This window comes from Thunnus thynnus, chromosome 2, assembly GCF_963924715.1.
Source record: "Thunnus thynnus chromosome 2, fThuThy2.1, whole genome shotgun sequence".
Lineage (NCBI taxonomy): Eukaryota > Metazoa > Chordata > Actinopteri > Scombriformes > Scombridae > Thunnus > Thunnus thynnus.
This window is the reverse complement of record NC_089518.1, coordinates 7,851,659-7,876,760: the sequence shown is the minus strand read 5'-3', so window position 1 is coordinate 7,876,760 and position 25,102 is coordinate 7,851,659. Positions and strand designations below refer to the sequence as shown.

The window sequence follows — 25,102 nt, the reverse complement described above, 5'->3', positions numbered from 1 at the left end:
TGAGTTGCAACAAAAACAGTTTAGCTAGCTAGCTAGTTGCTGACCTGCCATATTCAAACAGCCAGATCACTGAACGTATTGGTAATTAATCAGGCATTGAGATCTCCTCAAACTGCTCGTCAAACGACAACCAGTCTGGCAGAAATTAAGCCAAATTCTAAAATAGTCACCAATCTGGGTAAAATTACATGGCTGACCTGTATGGACGGACTACGAGTGAGACAAACGTTTTATCATCTTCACAGGCTCTCATTCACACAGCTCTCTCATTACGTGGTTGCATTGATCAGGTGTCAGATAAACGGTACCATCTTCTAGATGGATTATGTGTTGTAATCGTTGGAGACGATTTCTCCCTGTCTCTTAAATGACTAATCTCTTGAAGAGAGATATTTACACCTTTTCAACATGTAACTACAATGCATTATGCATTGATTACAATTTGTCTCTAATGCTTCTTAGATGAATTCACTCTTGGCTTTTTTAAAAGCTATCTGATCTGCCCAGAATGCATAAAATGGCTGAGTGTAAAAGGGGTCTTGTACTGTAAGATCACCTGTTTGTATACTGCTTATTTCACTTTGGATACAGCTGTATACAATATAAAATATACAAACTCTCCTTAGTTATAAACTATTGTTTCTTGCCTGCAGTCATAATTGGTTACTAGAAAAAAGGCTGATCCACAATATGCTATACGATACAATATCATACGATAAGATAAGATATACTTCAATGTCCCTGTAATTTGTTCACAGAAGATAAAATACATACATACTGAATAATAAAAGAAAAACATGTCAACATCTTAACAGCACATGGCTTCCATACACATACACAGTTTGCACATATACATATACACCTACTGACAATGGCGACATACTGCACAACCATCATGGCCGACATCTACGTTACATACTAGTGTTGACATAGTCAGAAATAATGATTTAACGGTTCAGCCTGCTCTTATGAACCCTGAATCTTCCACCAGAAGGTAAGAGCTGGAACTCTGGGTGGAGAATGTGACTTGGATCAGACACTATTTTCTGTGCCTGTCTGATAATAGACTACTCATAAACTGTTTGGAGGGACGACTGTTTTTTAATGCCCATAATTTTCATAGCAGTCTGTACCAGATGAGAGATCTGTGATTTCAACTGTTCCGTCAAGTTACCATACCAGGCTGTAATACCATATCTCCTAATACTCTCTAATACTGCAGGGTAAAATAGTAACATGAACTCCTGCTCAACTCCATAGAGCCTAAGTCTCCATAAAAAATACATCCGCTGCAAGTCTACAGCAGAGACTTTCAACACGGACCCTCCAGCTGAGTCTATTATCCACATGAACCCCGAGCAGACCCGAGTGATGGATGACCAGCAGCCGAAGGTCACCCACTGCCTTTGGGTCAAACACAATCTCCTCAGTCTTCTTCACATTCAGCACAAGATGGTTGTCACACCACTGCACAAATCTTTCTGTTTCAGAGTGGTAAGCTGATGAACTTTTGTCTCTGTGCATTAGGATGGTTGGATCATCTGAGAATTTAATGACACAGTTCTCAGGGTGGATTCTTGTACACTGTATAGTTTTTCAGTAACTATGGTACATAACTCTTCCACAGTCCACAGTGGAGTAAAGACTCTATTTGCCAGCAAAAACAAAGTGCACAGAGCTTAGGAACATATGGTTCCAATAGAGGTCTTCAACAGCTCTCTCTGCCAGCAGAAATCATCTCACATTCAGAAGAAAATACCAAGACACTGAATGCTTTTCAGGTGCAAGCTTTCACAATGTTTTCTGAGAGGTTTCATTTGCCTGTAGTCATGTCAAGGAACATCTTTGTTGTAAACTGTTTTACAAGTCTCTATCTGGACCTTGGAAGATTTAAAAACATGTCTAATTAATTCCCAGTTTCATGGGAGCTGGTTATTCCACCAGCTGTGACACAAATTGAGGATTTTGCGTTTTCAGATATGCGTTTACAGAATGCAGAGAATGTTGTGTCGCAGTGTGCAGTTCCTCCTTTAAAATCCATTAAAAGAGTCTTTGTCAACAAACTGGAAACAGATGTTTCACAAAACCATGACAAACTCTGAACTGGGGTGTAAATTACAAAGACAACGATTGAATGGAAATTAACTGCTTCCACATGGCAGATGAAGCTGAAGTGACATTAAGACATGAAAAATAAAAACATACTTTGGAGTGATTTCAGGATGCGAGGACCTGGGTGGTGGTACTGATTGTCTCATTCCAAAGTAAAACTCTTGAGCAATGTTGTCTGTTCATAACAGAGTAGCTGACGAGGTTTATATGACACAACAGTAAAATACAAAACAGACTGTTAAGGTTTGATGTACAAATGTTCTAAAATGAATCTTTGTGTTGCCGTTGTGTTTTTCACAGTTTCTTCTCTATACTGTATCTGCAGCTGTGTCAGGTTAGATTAGCCCAAACCTAATGGCGATCTATCATGCTCATTTCCAGCTCTATATTTTTATTCTGGGACTCCATTAGAGTAGCTTTGCATGATTCCCAGTTTAAAAAACTCTTTATTTATCTTAAACTGGCCCTTTATGCAGCCCCTCAGTTCAGCCTCTCTCTCTTAACAGGCAGTCTCTTTAAAGCCCTCCTCCTGATGAGCCTGCTCTCTTCTGATTGGCCAGTTTTCCGGAAGCCTGCCAAGGGGCAGCCATATCAGAGTCATGTTAAGTTACCGCCGATGCAAACGCAACATTTCCTGCTTTACTACTTCAAATTAAAAGCTCTTAAATGACTAAATAACAGGAGACTTTTATTGTGAAGAATTTACAGGAAATTATATGTGTTCCTCACCAAATTAGAAGAGCTTCGTTAGCAGCACTAAAAACTGGGCAACACAACAACATCTGGGGATATCTGGAGCTGTTTGTTGAGCAGATCAGAAGACCAGCACACCTCTAACAGGTAACCTACTTATTTTACTTTGGCCTGCTGTGTAAAAAAAAAAAAAAACACTCTCCAAAACAATGGAAAAATGCCATAATGTTAGCCTAGCTGAGCAGTGAAGCTGCACGCTGTGCATGGAGCAGACGACCATATGAAGAAATCCATCATGAGCCGATGTCGGCTCAGGCTAAAAGTAGAAAAAAATCTTGGAAACCGAGTGTTCAGAACAGTGTGAACCACTGTTCACACTGTTCTGAACCAGAGCTTTTTGCTCAAAGAGATTACTTCTACAAACGTTTACCTCATTATTTGACACTTTGGACACATTTAATGTGAACATATAATTTGACTGAAAATAAGGAAAAGCATAATTGGTCCCCTTTAAAAGCTTTGTGTACACACAGGTACTAGACAACAGGGTACTATTTGCTAAAAAAAACCCTCACTGTACAACATAAAGAGCAGCTGTTTGTGTCACTGAGGTTTTATTCATCCTTTCACAAGAATGTGAGTAACACGCCATGTTTAGATAAGTAGATCTGATCACTTTTTAGGCATATCTACTTATTTTACTTTTTGAGGTCTACTTATAATCTTTTTCGGGGGGTCTCACAGCTTGATTCCACCGGGCACGCCAGAGCTGATCGCGGCCACTCAAATCAGTTCTTGTGATCCCACCAGATGCACCGCAGCGCGTTTCAGAAGCATCCCAGAGGTGGCTTTCCACTTCCACGTCACTCCGCTAAACATACGCATCTAGTCTATATTTGACAGAAGCCACGTCAAGCTGCACAGGGCAGGAATAGCATAGAGCATCCAGTCAATTTTCAAAAACACCCTGTGCAAACTCCTAATCACACATCACTACATCAACATTATGTTATAACCGGTGGCACCAAGCCAGAAGTCAACTAGTCAGAGGATATTTGTCACCATTGACAACGAGAGGTTCATATATGACACCACTGCTACCATGACTGCCCCGGTCCCTGACTTCCTCTCCAGGTAGAGGAGTGGCTCTCTTCTCTCTGGCACTGCCAGAGCAAAATGCTTCGCTTCTGAAACCCTCCCGGTGTCGTATGATGCCGTGTGGAGGACAGAACAAAACCTTATTGCAGCCGAAACACGACGCAGCTGTGCCCAGTGGGATCGAGGCGTTGGGTCCCGATCATGCTCCATGCAAGTACACAAAAATGTGACACTGCCTGGCCCAGCTGGCACAAATGCAGGACCCGACTCAACATGCGCTCTTACTCCTCAGTGGAGGTGATCAATCTCAGTCTTCAAGGAGACGATATAGGCTAGCAGTGGAGGAAGAAGTATTCAGATCTTTTAGTACCAATACAGCAAAGTAAAAGGACTCCATTACAAATAAAAGTCCTGCATGAAAAATCCTACTTATGTAGAAGTTTTAGCAGCAGAAAGTAAAAGTAGTGGTTTGGTCCCTCTGACTGATATATTATTATATATGACATCATTAGATTATTAATAGTGAAGCATCAGTGTTAGAGCAGCATGTTACTGTTGTAGCTGCTGGAGGTGGAGCTAGTTTACACTACTTTATATACAGTTAGCTAGTTTAGTCCAGTGGTTCCCAACCTAGGGGTCGGGCCCCTCCAAAGGGTCAGCAGATAAATCTGAGGGGTGGTGAGATGATTAATGGGAGAGGAAAGAAGAAAAAACAAAGTTCTGATACACAAATCTGTTTTCAGTTTTTGGACTTTTTCTCTAATCTTTGACTTTTGCTGAAATATTGGATCATTTGAACATTTATTGAAATGAAAGCATGTGAGAAGTTTAGAGGGAAAAATCACTATTTGGTGGAGCTGTTAACAACTCATAGACATGTGAAATATGACCCCGACTACACACTGCTTTTTGTAAGACGTCGAAAGACAAAAAGGTTGGAAACCACTGGTTTCATCTTTAACAATGTGTTGTATTTTAAAAGCTTGTTATATTATCCATTGTGTCAAATCTTCATCTGAAAAGTAACTAAAGCTGTCAAATAAATGTAGTGGAGTAGAAAGTACAATATTTCCCTCTGAGATGTAGTGTTTATAGTACAAGTACCTCAAAGTTGTACTTAAGTACAGTACTTGAGTAAATGTTATTAGTTACTTTGCACCACTACAGGCTACTTAAAGATAATCAGAGTGTTTCCATGAGGAACGTGTACCGCTATGCTAACTGCACAGAGGACAGAAAAAAGAAAACACAGAGGATGCGATGTGCAACCTTTGCTGCAACACTCAGACTACAGCTCACGCTTGCATTGCATTGATAATTTTTAGGTGACACATTCCAGAGTGTAACAACACATGAAATCGATCTTGTGTTGCATTTGCATACTTGTGCAGAGCATGTTGAGAATAGCGTGTGCTCCAGTTTGCTCTAGTCTTCATAAAGACTGATACAGGTGAAAGCTCTGGGAAAAGCTAGTAAGTGAACCTTGAGTTGGAATTGTTCTGTCAAACCACTATTTACAAGGTCAAGAATGAACTTTGATGCTTAACTTTTGAGCTAATATAAATGAGAAATCCTAAGAGTTTGCTACTTAGCTGGCATATCAACATATCCGTCTCCATGACGACTGAGCAAACTCCATCCGTTGATGAAGACACAGTTGGGTGTGACACGGTTGACAGCTCTGGAAAAAGCTGGTGAATGGACCTAGAGTTGGGATTGTGTATGCTATTTCCGTGGCAAAGACTGAACTTTGATGCTTAGTTTTAAATATGATTTAAACTGAACATCTGAACATGTAACAAAGTCTGACCTCGGCTCACATAACAAGAATACTTTATGCAACAGATGTTACACATTGTGACAAAGAACAGAAAAACAGCTGGGGAGAAAACTAGCAGACAAATGAAGAGGTTGCATGCCTCTTCAACCACACAGTCTAATAATAAATGTGACAAATCTGTTCTGCACATGACCAAAAAAACCCAAACAAACATAAAACTAATCAAAGGCCTGACTTACACTCGCTGTGTTTCCGTCAGATTTGCAAAAGAATTTTAAGCGAAATGTCACAAAAAAAAAATTAGGTGCGTTTCCATCAATTGGTTTGAAGCGGATAAACTACACTATGCAATGCATAGTATCATCAGAAGATGTTGGTACAGGCTTCAATAATCCTCCAGTGAACAGAGGAAGAAGCAGAGAAACAAAACAAATAGTTATATCAGCTTGACGAGAGTAAAATGGAGAGAGGTCTTCAGGAACTAGTTTCATCTGGGCAAGTTGTCATTGTTCTTTCATGTCAGCTAGTATTAGCTTCATGCTACCTGGAGATGCAAACATTCATTACGTCATTATTTATTAAACCAATGCATTTCAATTATCCTTTATTTTATTCAACATTTCCAAAATCCACCTCAAGCAAGCGTAAAAACTTTTTTTTCAAAGTTTTTTCAAATTTTGGCATTTCCATTAAGCTTTTCTTAATGCAATACTTCAAAATAAAAACAGGTTCATGGACATTGATGCAAGTTTGTCAGCCTTAAAGAGCAGTTTGGATTCTTTCTGTCTGAAATCCACTTTTCTTGCTGTAACATAAATTCATAGTTTCTGTGAAAGTGAACTCCTCGTATGAGACTCTTCACTCACACTGATGTTAGATGGAGCGCTTAATTTTAGAAAGTGAATCTCCAGAGGCTAAACATCCGCCTGCGTTGCACTGTGGGAATGTGATGCCTCGGGGCGAGAACTTAGCTGCAGAAACATCTACCAGCTCTGTGAAAAACAATTCAAGAGTTAAAAATCAATTTAAGATTGCAACACAAGCGGCTGCCATGTATTAAACCAAGTTCATAGTGTAAACGTGCTGAAGGGCTGACAAGGCGATTTATGGTGCCCTAGCACGGCGGTGGTTGGTGGTTTACAGGGAGGAAAGTGGAAGATTTGACCGTAAGGCCTCAGAGGGAAAAAATGACTAAAGAGAGGAAAATGGGAGTTGTAAACTCTGCTTGGGGTGACTTCATGGCTGCTTGTAATCTACTTATGAGAGCGAGACAGAAAGTGGCAGAGAAAGAAGAGAAAAGCTGCAGTAAAAGAAGGAAAGAAATAAAGATTCAAATGCAAATAGAAAAGACTATTAATCCCCACAGTCGGATTTCATCGCTACCTGTTCTAGCATGATGCCCACAGAGGATTTGTCAGAACAAGAGAGCAGACGAACAGATGTTAACTGAGCAAACATCTGTTATCAGCAAGATCATCTTCCACGACCCAAAGTCTTCACCATGAGCTGTGATTACATGTTGTTCTGGGTTTCACTTTGATTTCACTTTACAACTAAGATTTATTTACCAATAAAATGACAAAATATGATAAAATTGGAGATGAAGATTACATATTTACATCTCTAACCATGAAATACACAAAATAAAGCAAAATACAAAATGCAAGACTAAAATATAGTTTTAGTGTAGCGTAATAAAGTTGCACACTGTCAACTGTAAATCTAAATATTTTGAAAATTAAATCTACATTAATGGATTTTTTGGCCAGTTGGAGGCAGTGCAATACAACATTTGCATGTTATAACCATATAAAGTTGATCAAGCTAACCTGTTAGCAAACAATCGTTCTCTCTTTTTAGCTCTGTTTTTGTCTCCACCAGTTACGGAGGGAAATATCTGGTTCTTTAGCCTCTACATGCTCCACCATGTTCACCAGTCTGCCTGGTGTTTAGTGTTCAGTGGTTTTATGAGAGCTTTAAATCAAAACTATAAAGGTATGGACCAAAACTACAAGCTAAAAGGCATCAAAAAGCTCTCTAGAGGTGAGGTGAACTGCTGAGTTGGTGATAATTTTCTGTGAGCGACAATTTTCAAATTAGAAAAATTGTTCATATAAAAATATTTATTGGTGCAGCTTTAATGTTTTTTATATTAAAACATAGAGAGGAGGGTGTGTCAGAGGGTGGACCGCTGCTCACTAACCTTAATATTAATTATAGTAGTATATAGTAACAGCTGAGGGTGACGTATATGAACATACACTGCCAACATGTTTATCAACAACTCTAATAATTATTTTAATTATTGTGTAATTTGCTGATTATTTTCTTGATTCCAGGGTGATGTCATCAAATTGCCTGCTTTGTCCAATAAACACTCCAGAACCTAAAGATATAAAGCAGACCACACTTGAGAGAACATTTTAAGAGTCCAACATTATGAGCCATTCTCCCATTTTCCCTCCCGTTTCAAAAGCTTTTGATTACTTATAATTGAAGACGCTTGCAGCAAAAAAGGCCACAATGATTACAATTCTCAGCCCTAATTACATCTCTGCAGACTTGCTACACCGCTGACAGACATCGCTATAATGCTGCTTTGTGTAGTCAGTCTCCACATAAGTTGACTTTTCCCCATAAAGAGAAGAAAGAGGAGTACAACAAATTGAGTCAAATGATTAAGAATATTCCTGTTGTTTCTGACCCGTCCAAAGTGAGGACTTGAATAAATCAGGTTGAAATCTGACTGCATCACTGTTCACATCATTTGGATAAATGAAGCAGCCTGTTGGGGCAGCATGGAAATAAGCACTGCCAAACATCACATTTCATAAACCCTGGAATTTCTTAATGTTGAAATTGGTTTGAAATGGAATGTAATGCATGCACGTGATCGCAGGTCAGACCATTTCTGCATTAACTGAAATGTTGAGGCCAGGCAGCAGACTTCCTCAAAGCTGGACAGAAATATAAATATACACTGGAGAGATGACACAATAAATAACCCAGAACACTTGGTGTCAGTTTTTGTTGTTTACTATCCTGCTGACTGAGATACAAAACTAAATATACAGCTGCTGGAATCCTTTCAATGATCTCTGACGACTACAGGAGGACAAACTCTAGAGCTCTCATGGAACGCTCAAGATGCAACACCTCTTCTTTTATTTCAACAATGTGAGAAGACAAAGCGCTCACAGAGACGAACCTGAGCACAGATGTTAAAGGTCGGCGACACTTGCATGCAAGGGTTCATGTTACGCCTCCCTCTTAGCTCACTCTCAGGGTATTTCCTCTGTGGTTGACCTGCTGGCCGTCGTGCTGAGGTTACCTCTACATGCAGGTTCCTTAGCACTCCAGGAGCCTTCTAATCACCCCATACCACAAAACCCCCAGCGACATGTCGTCATGGCTGCCATTACACACCAGAATATGCCTGGGTGAGTCACCAGATTACCACTTCCAGATGATAAGGCCAGGCCCATCTGTGTGGCAGCGGGGCCCGGCTGTGTTTTATATACTGGCAGCCCACGTGACCCCCTTTTAGTGAATGGAAAAGCTGAGTGGGATTTTCAGCTACTATCCCGGCTTGACTCCAGACGTCTAGACCTCTCTGGAGAATCATAATCTTTACCTTTTGTCTCCGTAAACCTCTGCACAGGAAGTCAACTGGAGGCATCTGTTCCCACAATGTGTAGATTCAAACTTTAACAAACTCTACAGTGAGAAGGAATTCATCCGACAAGCTCAGGGACTCAGTGGATAGTTTTTCAATTCGAGCCAACCATAACAACCCCTAAACCCTGCCAGTTGCTTTTGGAAAAGAAAAGCTCTGCTGGGCTGTCCGCACATGTGTTTTGGGGGCATTTTGGAAAAAAATACTATATAAGTTTTTAAACTCTCAGAGAAGCAGAGGAACGGGTTGCAGCGAGAGACAGAGGCAGAGAGTTAGCTCTGGTCTGCAGTTTGCTCATAACATTGGAATGTGGATTCATGAGGTCTGTGCAGCAAGCAGAAAGATAACATTCTGCTTTTGGTGGCAATTAGCTGCAAGCTTATTGGCCAGCCCAGAAAGCAATGCACAGCAGGGCCTTTAAACGTCCAGCCAGACGACTCTGACAGTTATAAGTGCAACACCTAACAATTACCAGTTTAACTTCACTTTCGCTGACACATTTGCACTGCAGGCTATTTAGAAAGGACTATTATTAAAACAGAGAGTCGGGGTGGGTTATTGACTTTAAATGTCCAGAACTGTTTCCAGCCAGTAAAGATTTATCATTTAAAGGGAAACTCCACTGATTGTAAGTCTCAGTTTATTCATCAGGGGGAGTTTTACTCAGCCTGTGAAAACAGTTGTGCAGCGTAATGTTTTCTGTGGCTCTGGTGGAGCTTTGTCCAGTATTAGAAAATAACCCTGATTAGTCATCAGGGTTATTACAGCTTGACCTTGAAGACGTCACATTCCCAACGTTAACTCCTGTGTTACAAACTAGAGGCATGGAATTTGTAAAAAGGGGACGGTCAAATGAAGAGATGCTATTAAACTGCATTAAGGGAAGTGGAAGATCTAAAGGCACTAAAAGTTATATTTTGGCCTCTGGTGCTTTGATTTTCTATCTATTCATGGAAGTGTAATGCTAAATTGAGTTTAAATCAACTATCAACTAATGACCTCACTACATTTTCTAATTAATGCATAACTTTTGCATGGGTCAAGATTTGAATAATGATTAATCATTAAATAATCATTTTAAAAAGTGAATAACATGCTTATCTGTAACTGAGGAACATTTCTGTAACACTTTGTCTGAATCAGATGCTGTCATGTGAAAAGAAATGTCTGCAGCAGCACAAGGTTCAATATGCACAGAGAGAGATCAAATGCACGGCCACTGTTGTGTCATCTCTTATGCACAAAGAAGATAAAATCAGTTTAATAAACTATGAAACATTATGATGATGATTAAACAAACTGCATATTTAGTGGGTAGGCATGGTAGACTGGTGCATCGTGCTCATGGTTTACCTCCACATGGTTGGGCAGGGTGTTGATAAATTTAAATCCCGGGATCCTTTTGTCGCTGCACACCACGCCTACATCTTCACTGTGTTTGCAGTCTGAAACACCGATCCCATTGGAGGGACACAGCGCCAAGGTCTTCTCTTTGCCAGTGCAGTGGAGATTGTCAAACCAGATGGGTCCTGATGAAACAAAAGAGGTTCATCAGTGCTTCCGTGGAGATAAATTTTTCCATTTAGTGGTGGAAACAACAGAGGAAAAATAGATTTCTCTTCAAGGCTTAGATAGTTTCTCCAAAAAATGTTGGGACATTTATCATGAAGCAGTTTCCGATTGGTAACGGTACAAATAAGTAATGAAAGATCCAGAACCAGGGTTAAATCAAGATACAGTGTGTGCCAGACACAGTCTTATCATCTATTTCTATTATGTGGAATGTGATGATGTTTGTCAGAGTACATATTTATTACACAAATTTATGAATGGAATGTTTAATATTTTCACCATGACGAGGAAAAACTTTGAGGAAACAGTGCTTTAGTTTACTCCAAAATCTGAGCAGCAGTCTCCATCTTCCCTCTCTAGTGGAGCCTCCATCATATCCACCTACCTTGTCCTTTCCCATACTTCGAGGACGGTGACCATGAGACGGCCTCCAGGTAGCCCAGCTCCCGGCACACCACCTTAGCAGCATGGATGGTGAAGTCGTCATCACAAACAGTCCCCCACTCGTTGTTGTAGAAAACCTCCACGCGGCCCTCGTTGTGTTTCCTCTTGTCTCCCGCCAATCTGAGCTGAATCCTGGGTGTGTCCGGTGACAGCTGCGGGGCGGTGTAGTGTTCCTGCTCCGGCTCCGGGTAGCCTGGAGGGTAGCCCAGGTGCTCATACTGGGCAAGGACCAGCTCAAACAGCACTAATAGACTGAGCGTCCAGCAGGGCAGGTACTGCGTGGCCAGCATTTTGGTCACAACTGAAGAGGAGACAAAGAGAAGAGCGCTCATTAACATTCCTTGGCAACTGTCTCAGATAGTTTTTCACAATGATACTTGATGTTTGTTCTGCAGAATCAGAGAGACAGCACAGCGTTTCACAGTTAAAGGAGCACTCCACTGGTTTTACCAACACATCCTCATAATTAAATGACAGTATAGGTCTAAAATTCAGCTGACCTATAGTTACGTTTACACCATCTAGCGGCAGTAGTAACGCACTCCAGAACAACCTATAGGATGGTAATATGATGCTTTGCAAAACCATTACAAATCAATGTTAAAAAATATGTTTTATGGTGTGACAACGCTGTAGTTAAGGTCTTATTAGGTTGAGGGACAAAATTAAAATAATCACTTGAAACGTGATTTATATTTACTTAAAATTACAGAACTTTTGTCATCGTGGCAACAATAAACAATAAACACCACAACGTCACGGTTTTTATAAAAATAGTTGATTGCTAAAACATTCCCACAACTTAACAGCTTCTTTCACTGCCTCCAAGTGGCCAAAATCAATTAATGCAACTTTAAAGTAAGTTTTTCTTGATTTTTTGTGATATATGTACTGTGTCTGTATATGTACTGTATATGTAGTACAATCAGTTTTTTTATACATTTTCAACACATTGCAGGTGGTATTTATTGGAGATGTATAAAGCATTAGCTCCTATGCAGCAGCCTCACAGGTCTTTAAAACAACAAATGGAAAAGATTTCATAACTGGCTATGGCTTTCATTATTGTTGCAATAGATGATTTGCACGTGTGTGAAGAGATGATCACAGAATACTTTTCACATAATGAGTCAATGAAATGCTGGACAGGAGAACACTGATATATGAGCAGGTCACTGCTCCTCTCTACCTCTAAAGGGAAAGAATAAATCACAACTCCAAGTCAAGCGCTGATATAACCAAGAGTTCATGGCTAGACAAAACACATCTCAAAAATGTGCACAAGTGAAATCACCCACTAAGTCATCAACAGCTGTTTCCACAAACCAATCAAATGTTAAAAGATCTTCTGCTTTTGTGTCAAAAGATCTGGGAGAAGATGGATGATCTTCCATCTGCAGGGTTTCCACTTCTCCTCATTGTAACGTGGCAGTGGTTACACAAGCTAGAAACAACACGCGCATTACAGAATGAACAGATGGAATGAAGCCCACAGCCTCTGGGTCTGCTTAATGTGTGATGTTGTCCTTAGAAATACATGGTCAGCATGTACATAAAAACACAGGTTCAACTAAAGCATTACATACACAACTGAACTTTTTTCCATAAAAAATGAATTTCATCATTTCTTGAGCAAAACAGTTGATATTAAGAAAGAGCGACCAGCCACCGGGCAACATCTAATCAAACAGAGAAAAGTACCCAAGATGTTCTGGCTAAATGTCGAGAACTTCACTGAAGCAGAAACACTGAAATCCGAAACCTCTGATGCCGTTTGCCTCAAACACAATGACAGATGTTTCTGAACAAAAGAGACCACGCTCATTAGAAAATTTAAAAATGAGAAGCACAACATGCAGCTGAGCAGCTCTTTAAAAACTCCATTATCTTAATGTCAGCGCCGTCATGCTGTAAGAAAGGTCCTTTCTATACAAGTCTGACACGTGAGTCCCACCTGCTGCTGGAGGGGATCTATGCAGTGGTTGAAAAGGGCAAAATGTCAGTTTATAGAATGTCAACTGCTCTTCTCGTGCCCCTTTTCTAAAGCTCTTGAAGGAGAGCTTCACTGCCAGTAAGTATTGAGAAAAAGGCTCAGATTCCAATGCAGCAAAAAAAGGTTGATGCATCTTTTTTGTTACATTTTTGAATCATTAAAACCACTGCGAGGATCTCTCTTGAACTCTCTCTAGAATTTGAACGATCTGGAGATTTTTTCTTCCCCTGACTAATCCAATTTCATCAATAAAATGTCAGAAAATACTGAAAAAAGCCCACAAAGCCCAAGGTGACATATTCAGATTGAGCGTTTTGTCCAACTAACAGTTCAAAATCAAAAAATATTCCATTTATATATTGGGCTTAAAAGGAGAAAAACAGCAAATCCTCTGCAGATGATGGGCATTTCTGCTTGATAAATGACTAAAACAATGAATTGAATATCAAAGTAGTTGACAATTAATCTTCTGAAAATCGGCTAAACCATTCATTGAATAAGTGTTGGAACTATATATGTAGTGCTCTAATGTGATGCACAATGTTATACAAAACAGACATGTTGAACCTTCATCCTACTTGTCTGGTGTACCTGCAGACCGCAGAGCTTTACACAGGTGCTTTATTCTATTACTCCAATTTTTCATGACTTTGTCAATAAAGTTGTTCCTAACGACTTCATATCATTGTTTTCTGTTTCTGTTTTAATTAGCGCTTTTTAAAAAACAAAAACAATGTATTGGGGTCCTGGGGGACCCCAGTCAACAGCATGCAAGTCCGCCTCTGCAGTTTTAACAGATGGAACATGGAGTTCATGTTTGAAAGTATCACTATCGGGGGGGTTAGGAGCGCTCTGTCAGTCATTTTGAAGGCTTTGTGGAAAGACTGTATTTATTTTTTGTTTTACACAATATGCAAATTAACTGTAACTTTCCAAACTAATGACATTAATTACATTAATTACATTACTAATACTGTTGAAGAAATAACTTCTTACAGCAGTTTATTCTTGGGGTCCCCGGGGACCCCAGTCAATAGTCCTTGTATGTTGAATATGTTGGTAGGACAAGGGTTAAATGCTGTAAAAACTGAAATAACAGGAGACTGTCTCAATAATACTGACTCACATTTCATCAATGTGCATATGTAATCAATTACAAGTCCTAAAAACTTCCCAATCCTTGAAAGGATCATAGAGGGATCAAGGCAAAGACTTTAAACCAGCCCCTAAAGGTCAAAACTTAAGACAATGAAAACTTGAAGAACATGATTGCTGACCACATACAGTAAGTCTCAATGAGAAAAGCTTCAGTTTTAATGTGAAATTCTTGAGATGCCTCTCGCATATTTGTCAGACTCTGGATGAACTTACTTTTCTTCTCGCCGCTGAGGACCGTTGTTCTCCTGCAGAATGCAGCTCAGTGCTTCCAGACCAAAGCCCAAAGTCAGCTGCTGCTTCTCCTTCTCTCCTCAACTTTCACTCCCTCATGCAAATCGCTGGCTTTGGACCGGAGCAGCAGTGGCCCCGCCCACTGACGCCCACCTTTAAGATGACCTCACCGGACATGGCCCGGGACACGTTTTTTTTTTTCCACACCCGCATCCTGCGAAGACCCACCCCCACTCTGCCTCTGATTGGCTCCAACCCCGATATTCTTACCCTATAACTCAAAGCCGTTTTCTTTATACGGCTCTGCTAGGACCGAACCATCCCACTCCTCACGTCTAAACTTTACCAACCCAACCAACTAAGGCAACGAGTACCAGCCAATCAGAGGCCGACTAGGGATGGCCGTAGAAATAGCGGCTCCGACCTGAACGGAGCGCTCATCGTTACGTGAAGCGGCGGTGCTGCTTTCAATGACTGTTTGAGAAACTGTAAAAACGGCATGAAAAGTGGGGTAAATGGTAAACAACATATTTACCGAAAAAATCCCTGGTGTTGGAATGTGACTTCACAATATAGTATAAATAATAATATAAACGAGTTTAGTGGTGGAAGAAGTACTCAGATCTTTTACTGGAGCAAAAGTAGCAATACCACAATGAAAAATACTCATTTATTACAAATAAAAGTCCTGCATTCAAGTTTGTACTTAGGCCTAAATAAAAGTGCATACGTATTGTCAGCAAAATGCACTTTTAAGTATCAAAAGTAAAAGTACTCATTATGCAATTTATATTCACCACAGTCAAACCTCTGGACACAGTTTCATTCAAGAAGACGTGTCCAAACTTTTGACTGGGACTCTATAGTATCTGAGGCTAAAACTGATTAATTGATGTGTTCATGTAAGCAGATAATTGTAACACCTCATACTGTTGAATAGTCTAATCTATAACAATGACTGATCATAGGTTTTATGTATAAGATTATATATATAAGACTGATTATAGAAATAAATGTAGTGGAGTAAAAAGTTTAATGTTTCCCTCTGAATTGTGGTGGAATAAAGTAGAACAAAATGGAAATACTAAAGTGACGTACAAGTACATTATGAGGAAATGTACTTAGTTACATTCCACCGGTTATCTGATTTTATATATAATTTTATATATGAATAAAAACTATATGAATATTATCTGACTGCAGTTTTGTTTGATTTCTCATTAACACTGAGTAAAGTACAAACTTTTTAAACAGCCAAATTAACTTCAAACAGCTATTAATATTTGTATATTACAATGGGCTGCCTGCTGTGCACTTTTTAGCACCTTTCAGCACATTGTTTTGGTTTTCCAGTCAACAGCTTTACTGTTTTAGTTTAGTCTCATTTAGTTTGTTCTGACAAACCCGCTGTACTACCTGACCAGCAAAAAGAGGCAGACTGACAGTTAGCAAATAGCTAACTAGCTAACTCACTATCTTTACAACTGGTGAATACAGTGAAAGCAACTAAACAGCCAGATGAAGTCAGAGAACGAGTCAGAGCTAAAAGGAGAGTAAATATTGGACTTACATTTGCCAGGCGGCTATTCCGCCAACAACTGTTAGCTACACACACGTAATATGTCAATATTCTGGTTCCAGCTTGCGTCCACTGCCCCCTGGTGGCCAAAATCAACTACTGCATGTTTAAATATTTACTCAGCTAATTTAGCTAGTTTACTGAGGTTAATTCCTTGCTAACTGTTTGTCTTTAATTAGAAAACATTGGCAATACAAGCAGATTTTGCTGAAATGTTAAGCGAACAAGCTAACAGCAGCTTATGTGTTTGTTTCCTGTCCTCTCATGGAAATATGATAATCTCTTAGTTTTTTAAAGATCGTATTTGTACTTTTATTCATTTTGACACGTAAATAAATAAAATATCAATAAAATCATATGGAAAAATATATGAGGGAAGATGACTGTGGGGCATTTTGCTGCAAACCACTAGGGGGCGTCAGATACAGCCTATTGGCCCAGATATGAATTTTTCACATTTTTTAAAATATCAGAAAAAAATCTAATTTACATTTTGTTCTAAGCAAGTAAATAATTCTGCACACTAATTTCATCTTTTTTTATATATACCTTTGTCAAAACACAGAGATCCTTAAAAACATGAAAATGGTCCTTTTTAACCTTGAAAAAATAACATATTTAATATTTTTTTCATTATCATTCTGTAATGGTGGATCCATGTACAGAAAACAAAGTTAGAATATGAATTTCTTTTTGCTCTCAACATTCTGCTGTGCTCCTTCTAAACTCATTATAAAGAGGACATTTTGAAAACGCTTTGTTGGATTTTCAAGTGTTTTTGCCTGCAAGATGATAATTAAGCTAATGCTTTCTTATTTTAGTTTCTGCTTCATTTCAGAAATAAGAGACACAGAACTGCACTGTATTTTAAAATGAAGAGGAGAAAATGTCAAGTAGTTATAAATGATATTTAAATTATTTTAGTATGAGAATTTATTGTCACTGGTTAATTATTATATGTGTGGCAATACATTAACAGATAGTCACAATTAAATAAAATAATCTCTACTATGAATTGTTGACAGTATCTCCTATTATGTCACATGTCTGCGGGTTATACAACACATTTTTTACCATAATTACCACACTTTACAATCATCTATTTGCCCTCAACTACATTTCCGAATGTACATGTAAGGACCTTAGAACTGTCATAAATAGGAGGATTTTTGCCTGTCAACCCCTTCTTCACTGGGCGCTCTTTGGTAGCAAATTTGTACATGAAGTAGTATTATTCAACACTGATTACAAGAGAGCCACATAAGTAGCTTTAAGTGTTTCAACCCTTCACTGGACTGGACTCTGCTGCCACCTTGTGTAAGACAGGACAGGACATGCTTTCTTCCAGTAATCTGGTACACTTTGTGGCACACTTTGGCCAGGTGTCACACATTCAGCTTATGTTCCACTTCATCTATAAAGACATGTTCAGATGTGTTAGGTCACCATCTCCTACAGGATTTTCTCCTCACAGAGTAAAATAGATTAGTGACTTTGCTGCAGCTTGTGTGTGAAGTGCCTTGAAGCCATATCAAAGGTTTCAGAGAGAGATGAAAGACATGCAGGCTTATTACTATTTGTAGCTTTTGTTGAGGTGTTTGTGGGCATTTGATGGCGTCCTACCTCTTTCACTCTCAGCCATTGCAGCATCAGTGGAGACTGTTACTACACGGCAGCCAGACCTTTCATTGCTGAGAAAAAGATGTCGTATCAAGCAGTTACTGATCATGATCAGTGTCGCGTGAACTCTCTTCATCCTTCCCTTTTTCATTTTATGTTCAGCTGAGTTGTCACAGAGCCTGGGTTATAGCCTTGGCGGTCATAATTTTGATCAGGGTGCATGTGTCACGAGTCTTCATCACACCTTTGTCTTTAATGTTCACTGACCATTACATGACGATTATATTCAGAAGCTGTACTTGATTCCCTTCATGGGTCCTTTCTGTGTGTAGTGTGCTTATTATCAGTGTATTCCTGCATCTAAATGCATGGAAACCACCTGGGCTATAAACAGGACATCTACCGATTGTATCCTGTAATAGGCTCTTTGTCACCTTGAATAAGACATGAATGAGTAATTTGCCAGTTTGGGAAAACACTACTTTCTTACAGAGACTTAAATGAGAAGATTGATACCCCATCTATTTAAGTCTGTACATAAAATATGAAGTTATAGAGCCAGGAGACACTTAGCCTTTAGAGACTGGAAACAGAGGGAAACAGCTAGCCAAGATCTATCCAATGGTTAAAAAAAAGTATATCAGCACCTAATTAACATGTTACATCTCATTTGTATAAAACAGATGCAAAAACAAACGTCTAAAAAGAACAAGTTGTGGTTTTACGGAGGAGCCTCTGCTAGTTGCCTGACAAACCTCACCGTGATAAGACCAGTTGTTCCACCAGGTATCTCAATAACTCATAAATAAATATCTCAACATCTGTTGGATGGATAGATGCTAAAGACATTCATGTCTGCCTCAGGATAAATTGTAATTACTTGGGTAATTCCTAATTTTTCATCTAGCACCATCATCAGGTCAAAATTTTAATTTGTCCAATACTTTGGTTTCTGACCAAATACCTATTGACATTTCCATCAGCCTCAGCTGTACTTTCTGTTGAGCACTAGTTAGCATTAGCATGCTAACATTCCAAACTAAGATGGTCAAAACGGAGAACATTACTTCAAGGGCAACATATTATGCTTTTTGTGGTTTTCTGTTATTTATATACTGTTTGATGTCTATGCTAAACATGGTCAAAGTTCCAGAACTTGAGGTTAGCGTATGTAGAAATGCTCCCTGCAAGTCAAAAGCCAGGGCTTCAGCCTGCCTTCAACACTTGGTTTGCAACGTTTTTTCCTGCAACAGAGTGGGTTCATCAGGATGGAGGCTTAAAGAGACAAGAGCTAAAACAGCCTGGTTCAAACTGAACTGAGGGGATGTGTAAAAATATATGTGTGTGTTAAATAAGGAGCATTTTGAACTGTAAATCATGCAAAGATATTCCAGTGGAACCCAAGATTAAAAATATAGAGCTGGAAATGTGCATTGTATGTTCCCTTTAACATCAGTATGCTGACAATTATCTCAAAGTACTGCTGTGGCTAAGAGCCTCACAGATTTTTTTACCTTTTGGTAGAACCGGGCTCGCTGTTGTTTCCAGTTTTCCTCGTTTACAGTGTTTATGCTAAGCTAAACTAATTGGCTGCCAGCTGTAGCTTCCTATTTACTGTACAGATATGAGAGTGGTATCAGTCTTCTAAGCTAACTCTCAGTGCAAAATAAGTACACTTCTTAAGGTGTCAAACTATTCTGAAATTTGCATATTTGCCCCATTATGACTCATCCTCAACTCCTGCCAGGTTACAAGCAACAACTAGACCTCCTCCGAGGGTTTCCAGGATGCTTTCCAATAGAAGGCGAGTTTTTCATCCTCGCCCAGTGGTGTCCTACTGTAACCTCTCACTGTCCGAGTCTGCCATGTAGCCTACTTCTCCTTGAGACATCTGATGTGTTTCAGTGGTTTAATTCACATTATTCTGTCGAGCCCTGTGGTGTACACATTCACTGCCTTCTTCCCACTGGGTTTTTCTCTACTTCTGTCTTCTGTGGCTTTGTCAAAGTACTTCAGCAATTATTTATTGTCAAGGCTGACAATAACAGTTAACTTTGGACAGTCTGTCTGTGGTGGACCAGGAAGTGTCATGGAAGACAATCAGCCTACTCCAAACTGTGGCTGCCTTTTGTGTTCATGTTCTGTCAAGTCATGTTTTGAGTATACAGCCAGAATGCATCTCATAGCTGAAGGAAACATTTCAAGAAGTCTGAAGAGGATAATTCAGCTGTGTTGTTTTGAGTCTCAATAGAAATCTGCATGGCAGAGTTGACTTAAAGTTCAGAGTTGAGAATCCTTCCATAGTGTGACGATGTAAAAAGCCTTTTCTGCTGAACTCACTCACAGCACTCTGTTAGAGAGACGGGAGCTGGCACAGAAACCCCGATTGTTTGCTTTCATTATAGTTTCCCTGAAAGTAATAAGGCTGGCTTCCAGCAGATTGCCCAAATCTGATGATTTATACAAAAAACTGCATTTATAACTTGATAGTTCTGGAAATCCACTGTCAAGAACATTTTCATAGCAAGAGCATATTGTTTTTGGCAGCTGTTCTCTCTACACAGGTTGATGTGTAGAATACAGATTCATGAGGGATAACACAATGTGGTTTCACATTATGGTGCATTTGCATACTCAAAAAGACAAATAAGTCATTTACTACATTTTAATAGTGATTCATGATGCCACAAAAATAATCTAAAGGAGTGATTCCTCCACACTGTCTGCATTCATTTAATTGAAAAAGCAATGTTTCAGTCATATATCTTAGCCAGGCATTAAACCCATAATATGAAATGACAACATCTAGCTTGGAGATTTATTCTTTACCTTGGAAAGATTGAACTGTGCTAAAACATTCTACAATACAAGTTTCAAGCTGTATTTAGGTTTTTCTGGAGCTTTCAGTTGCCTTCTTCAGCAAATGGAACTTGCTCAGGTGTCACCATAAGACCTAAGCCGAAAACTTCACTAGCATGGGATAACATACAAGAGTTATCACATGACCAAAGAAGAAAGGCCATGGGACATGATTGAAAGCTCTGGGCACATCTAAGTAAAAGAATCCACATTAAACAGCACTTTTATCAGTCAAAAACTATTTGAACTTCACAAGTTGTATCATTCTGGAACTAATATTTAAATGAAGTGAAAGCAGAGTTTTGCCACATTAAAGTCTTATTCTCAGTTTTCAGAGAATAGAAATATTTTTCTGAGCAAACACTAAATGCAGTAGCAATGTCAAAATCTTTAATATAAAACCTTAATATTTGCCTCAGGTACAGTTTTAGTGCATTAAGTAAAAGCTCCAATGCATCATGGGAGAACTTCAGGTACACTGCTTTGATTAAACACATTTCTATTCTTATTCAGCAAAAGACCAATCTTAAATATAATCTCAAATAAATATTTACATTCCAAACGCACACAGATAGCTGCTTTTACATTCAGGGTAGAACATTTCAATCTTTAAGCCACTGGTGATCTGTGATGGTTGAACTGGTTTTTCATGGACGGGTTTGATGCAGTGAGCAGTTCTGAAATTTCCTTCATTCATTTTCTTCTTGAAACAAAGGCTGAGGAAGAGAGAAGATAAGGATTATTTTAGGGGGTTATTATGAAACACTTTAATTAAAATAAATCCTCTAATCTCTTTAATTACATATCAACTGCACTGATATTCTCACCGCGTAAGCCGTATCTTCAGGCCGAGAGTCCGGTCTCTGCCATTTATGGTTCGACAAAATCTTCAGGACAATCAAGCCAAAGGCTACAATCAAAACTCCTAATGAATTTGCTAACAAAGCCTCAGATGGAAGTTTAGCATACGGCTGAGTTCCACTGGCATTTCCTTTCCTATGGGAAAACAAATCAGGATTTTATAGGGGGATTATGCATTTTTTAATTAAAGAATTCATAAAAGTAACACAGATGGTACTCACAGAACAAAGAAGAGCTTCTCGTTGATGCCAGAGATGCAGGCAGCGATGCTGAGTAACAGTATGCTGCCTCCCATCCACACATGGATGGGTTTCAGGAGTTTACGCAGTGATATAGGCGACCAAGGGAGGAGGAAGCCAGCCATTCCTACCACCCACTGGTTGGACAGTGAACACAAAGGCCCCAGAATAAACGCCATGAAGAAATGCATCGACAAATAAAATGATTGTGTTTCTGCATTTAAAGTCGTACCTGTATGGCGAAGAGAGCTGTAGTGGCGAGTCCGATCCAGCTGTGTAAGGAGTAGAGGTTGGGAGTGTTTTTGGCATTGTGGAAGTCAAACACAGCGCAAAGTCCCAGCACTGACAGTATGAAGGCGAGGAGCATCAGAGCAGCGTGAAGCAGCTTCCAGGGAAGTTTATTCTGACCCCAGGTCAGCGGGACGCGGTACAACACAGCTCCTGCAGGGAGACACACACAATACAAATTAATAAATGATGTATTGATATGGTGTGTATTTACAGATCACACATGCTGTCTATATCACTGCTGATGCATTAAAGCGTGACAATGTCATCTTTGTAAGTGGTATTATCAGGATAAAGCTACAATGTAATGTAACAGTAGCACAAGTAAAGAAGAGTCATGAAGTCACCGGTCCACTGAACAGTAGAGTTTAACCAGCCAGGAAACTTAATAACTCTACTCTGAAATCATCTTAGATGCATCTTGCGACCCCTTGTTGACCCCCAGGTGGGAAAGCACAATAAATACAAAGTCTAACTGAGTTCAACAAAACTCCAAAAGCTCTTATTATGATGTCATGGCATGTATGGAAAATGTTACGTGGGGTTTGTATTGGTTTCATGGTCTCATATATAAATACAATATGAGAATCCCAATGCTCTGACACCTGGAACTTAATGACATGTTGTTTGAGCGATACGTGTTACACTGAGATACTTGATTATCACTGCAGCCTCAATCTCAACTTTTCACATATTTCTTAACTTTTTACACCATGTGTGTCACATTCACTGTGATACACTGCATTACACAAATAGGTCAAACATTAAGCTTGACCCATTTGTGTAAGCTTAAAATATTACTGGTGGAGTTTGGGGGAAGTATTTAGTTCCTACAATCTATTGAATGACAGTGTTCGCATGAATGCATCCAATCACAGACAGACAGCAGCCATTATTACAATATACTGTTGTAGGGACAATACACCTTCTTCATTTGATCACATTTTTTATTTTAAATCCAAAAAACTGTGACTACAGTCATTGAGGTGTGGCACTTAAAGCAAAACAGTCACTCTGTACGTTACCTCACATTTATTCTACTGGAACGATGCATCAAATTATACACTATGTCTCTACGAAATCTGTGATGTGTAATTACCTTAATATAGTCTGACTGTCAGACGGAAGAACAGAAATGAGAAACAGAAATGAAACTCTGTATGATCTAAATTTAAAGAGATGCTCACCGTAGCCGTACAGCACCACCAGACCTGTTACCATCAGGACGGGGTGCCAGTTGAACTGCTGGGCCGAGCCGTCCCAGGCGAAGCCGCCACGCCACCCGCTGTTCCACAAACATACACACGCCACGCAGGCCAGGCCCAGGCCCAGGCACAGCACGTAGCATATGTAGAAGCTCACAATGGACCTCATCCTGGAGAGACCTGTAGACTGAGGGTTGACAGGACATCATGCTGCTGGAACGTCCCTGATTCAATGTGTTGAGTTAATCACTGCCCAGAAAGCACTGATCTGCTCATTTGCATGGTGTCTAATGTAAAGATTAACATACATATTGTTCCAGCTGTATTTCAATGATTATTCAATGTGAGGCAGATCCTAACTAACAATGGCTAAATGTGAGCTTGATGTCTCAAAACTTTCGCTTTTCAACCCAACTCAGCCCTGTTTTAACTTCCACATCAGTGTTTGCTGTGTGATGAACGTTACTGCTCACTCTCTGTAAACTGTAATAAGAGCAGCAGCAAACAAACGAAACTAAACTAAATGAATACTAGAATCAAGCGTATGAACATTAACTTAAATTCCGTTACAAAAAATCCTAACTTGTTCAACAAAAAGATTTTAATCTTTCACTTCCACATTTACTTCAGCATCACAACCAAGTCAACGTTTAGCTATAAAGTGGATATTAGATTAGAAATGTGCTCCGGTGTGGCGTGCCTTACCTCTCCAACAGCTGCTGTTACACTGACAACACTTCCTACTCTACACAACTGAACTCCACATCATGCAGGTGTTTTATTGCCTGAACTCAGTCTACCCTGGTCAATCTTTGTCTGATGCTCATTGTGTTATTTTCTCTCACTTCGTGTTTCTCTTGTTCTGCTGAAGTTTCACTTCCACATTCGGCTGTATTGAGGTGGCTGAGGAGGAAGCTGTCAGAGGTAGAGGAACAGCTGGAAGATGAAGGGCCAATAACCGGCTGCATCTGCTGCCTATAAATAAGATAGAAAGTAGGAGTGGAACACTTTAGTGCTTTCTGGTGTTGAGTAATTTGAGGCAACCAGCATCACTTTTTTGTCCTATGCAAACAACCATAAAAACATAATAATTTTGTACAGATTAAAGTGGAGGAAGAACTCACTTCTTGCTTTTCCAACATGTGATAAAATAAACCAGTTAATGCCACAGGAAGAATGTGGCAATGTCATTAATACATCACTCAATAGGCAAAGTACACATTCAATTCGACACAACGTGAACGCAATAAACTATTTCAACTTAAACGACTACTTGGTAATTTACATTGAAATCATGTTAAATAGGCCGAATTAAAGAGTGTCAGTTATAGTTTCCTTAAATATCTTAATTTATCTTGCGGAAGGTGCGTCTCTTCTCTCCTAGCAAGTCAACTTTTCTTTTAATTTACATTTTTCGAACGAAGTCTTGTAAAAGTATCGAACATAAAAGCCTGAGTCTCAATATTTCACGCGTTTAACGAGGTCATTTACCTCATAACAAACACTCCGCATCTACAAATAGAGAGAAAATGATCAAACGTAGAGAACAAACGCTGCGTTTACAGGTAAATAACCTCTATTTCAGGAAGAGATATTTACCTAACCCATTTCCTTATTGACAGCGCGAGGCATTGTGGGAAATGTGGTTTTCTTTGTCGGCGTCTCCCGCAGCACCACATCGTGCATAATCAACA

The 25,102-nt window shown here is 39.4% G+C and overlaps 2 protein-coding genes across 5 annotated transcripts in view; both read right to left on the bottom strand.

Annotated features, from left to right (window-relative positions):
- Positions 1-14,870, bottom strand: part of loxl2b (lysyl oxidase-like 2b) — a 41,418-nt gene extending 26,548 nt beyond the window's left edge. The window contains exons 1-3 of the mRNA XM_067601703.1: positions 14,740-14,870; positions 11,317-11,676; positions 10,713-10,888 (exon numbers count right to left, since the gene is read on the bottom strand). Of these exons, the coding sequence (XP_067457804.1) occupies positions 10,713-10,888; positions 11,317-11,665 (525 nt within the window). The 5' untranslated portion in view covers positions 11,666-11,676; positions 14,740-14,870. The remainder of the gene's footprint in view (positions 1-10,712; positions 10,889-11,316; positions 11,677-14,739) is intronic.
- A 5,737-nt stretch (positions 14,871-20,607) lies between these two features.
- cyb561a3a (cytochrome b561 family, member A3a) lies at positions 20,608-25,102 on the bottom strand. 4 transcript variants are annotated; one of them, XM_067601664.1, is made up of 7 exons: positions 25,008-25,102; positions 24,254-24,383; positions 23,391-23,595; positions 22,148-22,356; positions 21,898-22,052; positions 21,643-21,811; positions 20,608-21,531 (listed from the first exon to the last, which is right to left on the bottom strand). In XM_067601664.1, exons 1-7 carry the CDS (start codon positions 25,085-25,087, stop codon positions 21,505-21,507), a joined length of 975 nt encoding a protein of 324 aa, XP_067457765.1. In that variant the 5' UTR covers positions 25,088-25,102; the 3' UTR covers positions 20,608-21,504. The 4 variants fall into 4 exon arrangements, with proteins under 4 accessions (XP_067457765.1, XP_067457783.1, XP_067457774.1 ...); XM_067601682.1 differs by lacking the exon at positions 25,008-25,102 and adding an exon at positions 24,533-25,001; XM_067601673.1 differs by lacking the exon at positions 25,008-25,102 and adding an exon at positions 24,900-25,001.

Bases quoted from the DNA above. Each gene is read 5' to 3' on its own strand.
- cyb561a3a (XM_067601664.1), bottom strand. From the start codon at position 25,087: ATGTGGTGCTGCGGGAGACGCCGACAAAGAAAACCACATTTCCCACAA. The intron at 24,384-25,007 runs GTAAATATCTCT...TCTTATTTATAG, and splicing joins TCAATAAGGAAATGGGTTAG to GCAGCAGATGCAGCCGGTTA. The intron at 22,053-22,147 runs GTACGACTTTAA...CTGTCCAACCAG, and splicing joins CAGCTCTCTTCGCCATACAG to TGGGTGGTAGGAATGGCTGG.